The sequence below is a fragment of the Austrofundulus limnaeus genome, unplaced genomic scaffold (genome assembly GCF_001266775.1).
Source record: "Austrofundulus limnaeus strain Quisiro unplaced genomic scaffold, Austrofundulus_limnaeus-1.0 Scaffold653, whole genome shotgun sequence".
In the NCBI taxonomy this organism is placed as follows: domain Eukaryota; kingdom Metazoa; phylum Chordata; class Actinopteri; order Cyprinodontiformes; family Rivulidae; genus Austrofundulus; species Austrofundulus limnaeus.
Window position 1 is genome coordinate 141,845 of NW_013953055.1, and position 1,456 is coordinate 143,300.

Below are 1,456 nucleotides of genomic sequence, written 5' to 3' on the forward strand. Positions count from 1 at the left end.
GTTCTGAAGGCAAAAGGGGGTCCAACCCGTTACTAGCGTGGTGTACCTAATAAAGTGGCCGGTGAGTGTATATGTGTGTATGAATGGGTGAATAATTGAAGTGTAAAGCGCTTTGGAGTCCATAGGGACTTGATAAATGACCGTATAAGTTCAAGCCATTTGCCATTTACTAGGGGTGTAAGAAAGTGTTTTTGACCTCTGTGCCCCGAGGTCAAAAATGTTAAGAACCCCTGTTCTACATCACAGCACAGTTCTCAAAAATGGGTCTAAGAGTAGTAGTTTATTATACAGACAGAAACTCAGATTGTAATAGAATAAGTAAAATAGCTGGCTTCACACAGAACTACTAAGGGAAACATACATTACCAGCAGCATCCAGCAGTCCAGACACAGACAAACACAACAACACTCACCAGCTCCATCAGACCACGCAGCTGTCCTATGGTCTCTGGCAGGCTCACCAGCTTGTTGTTGCTGGCGTTGAGGACTCTCAGAGGTAAACCACACAGACAGGCTGGCAAAGAGCTGAGCTGGTTCCGACTGCAACACAAATACACACATCCATGACTCACTGACACAAGGCTCTTTCAGAAGACAGTACCGCTAAATAGGTGAACAGCCCGTTCATTGTTGACACTTCCCCTGGCAGTTAAGAAAGTCATTGAGGAAGACGTTTTCTTACCGTGCTCCAACACGCTTGCATTAATCAGTGTGTGTTTAAAAGAGGCGTGGAGAAAAACACGGCTGTTCAGACAATCTGCTGTTGTTCAAGTTGCTGATGAGTTGCAGGACTCTTGTCTTTTAGAACAAAATATAATCATGTTCATCTTCTGATCTGCAGCTGCTGGATACTTTTAGCCCGTATTTGTGCCACTAATGTTTATTTCCTCCTCTTCAGGCATATAAAGGAGAGCTCACGGGACTTAAAAAAACACACTCAAAGTTTAAATCTAGTGTTTGGATTTAAGAAATATGCAGCTGGGTGGCTCCTGACGGTGTTGGTCAGAACTACGCTGGCCCACCTTCTTAGGAGTCGGCTTTACTGTTTTTGTCGCTACTTCACTTGGAGGTATAGAGGCAAGGTATCTCTGTCTCCCCTCTGAACTTCCGTGTGTCTTCTGAACGGACCGAGGTGGTCAGAACACACATCAGTGAGGGTTCAGGGCATCTTCTGAAACAGCCGATATCCGAACTGTAGGAGACCAGGAAAGACCTGAATGATGCAAAAGCCTAAAATCTGTGGAGCCACAGCTTGAATATGAGCTGAAATAATCCCTTATGACAAATATGCAATATAGTATTAATAGAAAATAAATTGAAAAAAATATAGCTTCACATTTGACAGAATAGAAATGTTAAATCATAGTCTTTAACAGTCAAGCTTTTTAAAGTGTATCTTACCCCCCTGTGAAAAGATAACTCCGCCCCAAGGTGAAATTTGAAAAAAGCATCAAAG

The 1,456-nt window shown here is 42.9% G+C and overlaps 1 protein-coding gene across 4 annotated transcripts in view; it reads right to left on the reverse strand.

Annotated features, from left to right (window-relative positions):
- lrch1 (leucine-rich repeats and calponin homology (CH) domain containing 1) overlaps nucleotides 1-1,456 on the reverse strand; it is a 132,836-nt gene that overhangs the window by 74,549 nt on the left and 56,831 nt on the right. For all 4 annotated transcript variants that reach the window (XM_014027490.1, XM_014027491.1, XM_014027492.1 and 1 more), the window contains exon 3: nucleotides 414-540. In XM_014027490.1, the coding sequence (XP_013882944.1) occupies nucleotides 414-540 (127 nt within the window). The remainder of the gene's footprint in view (nucleotides 1-413; nucleotides 541-1,456) is intronic.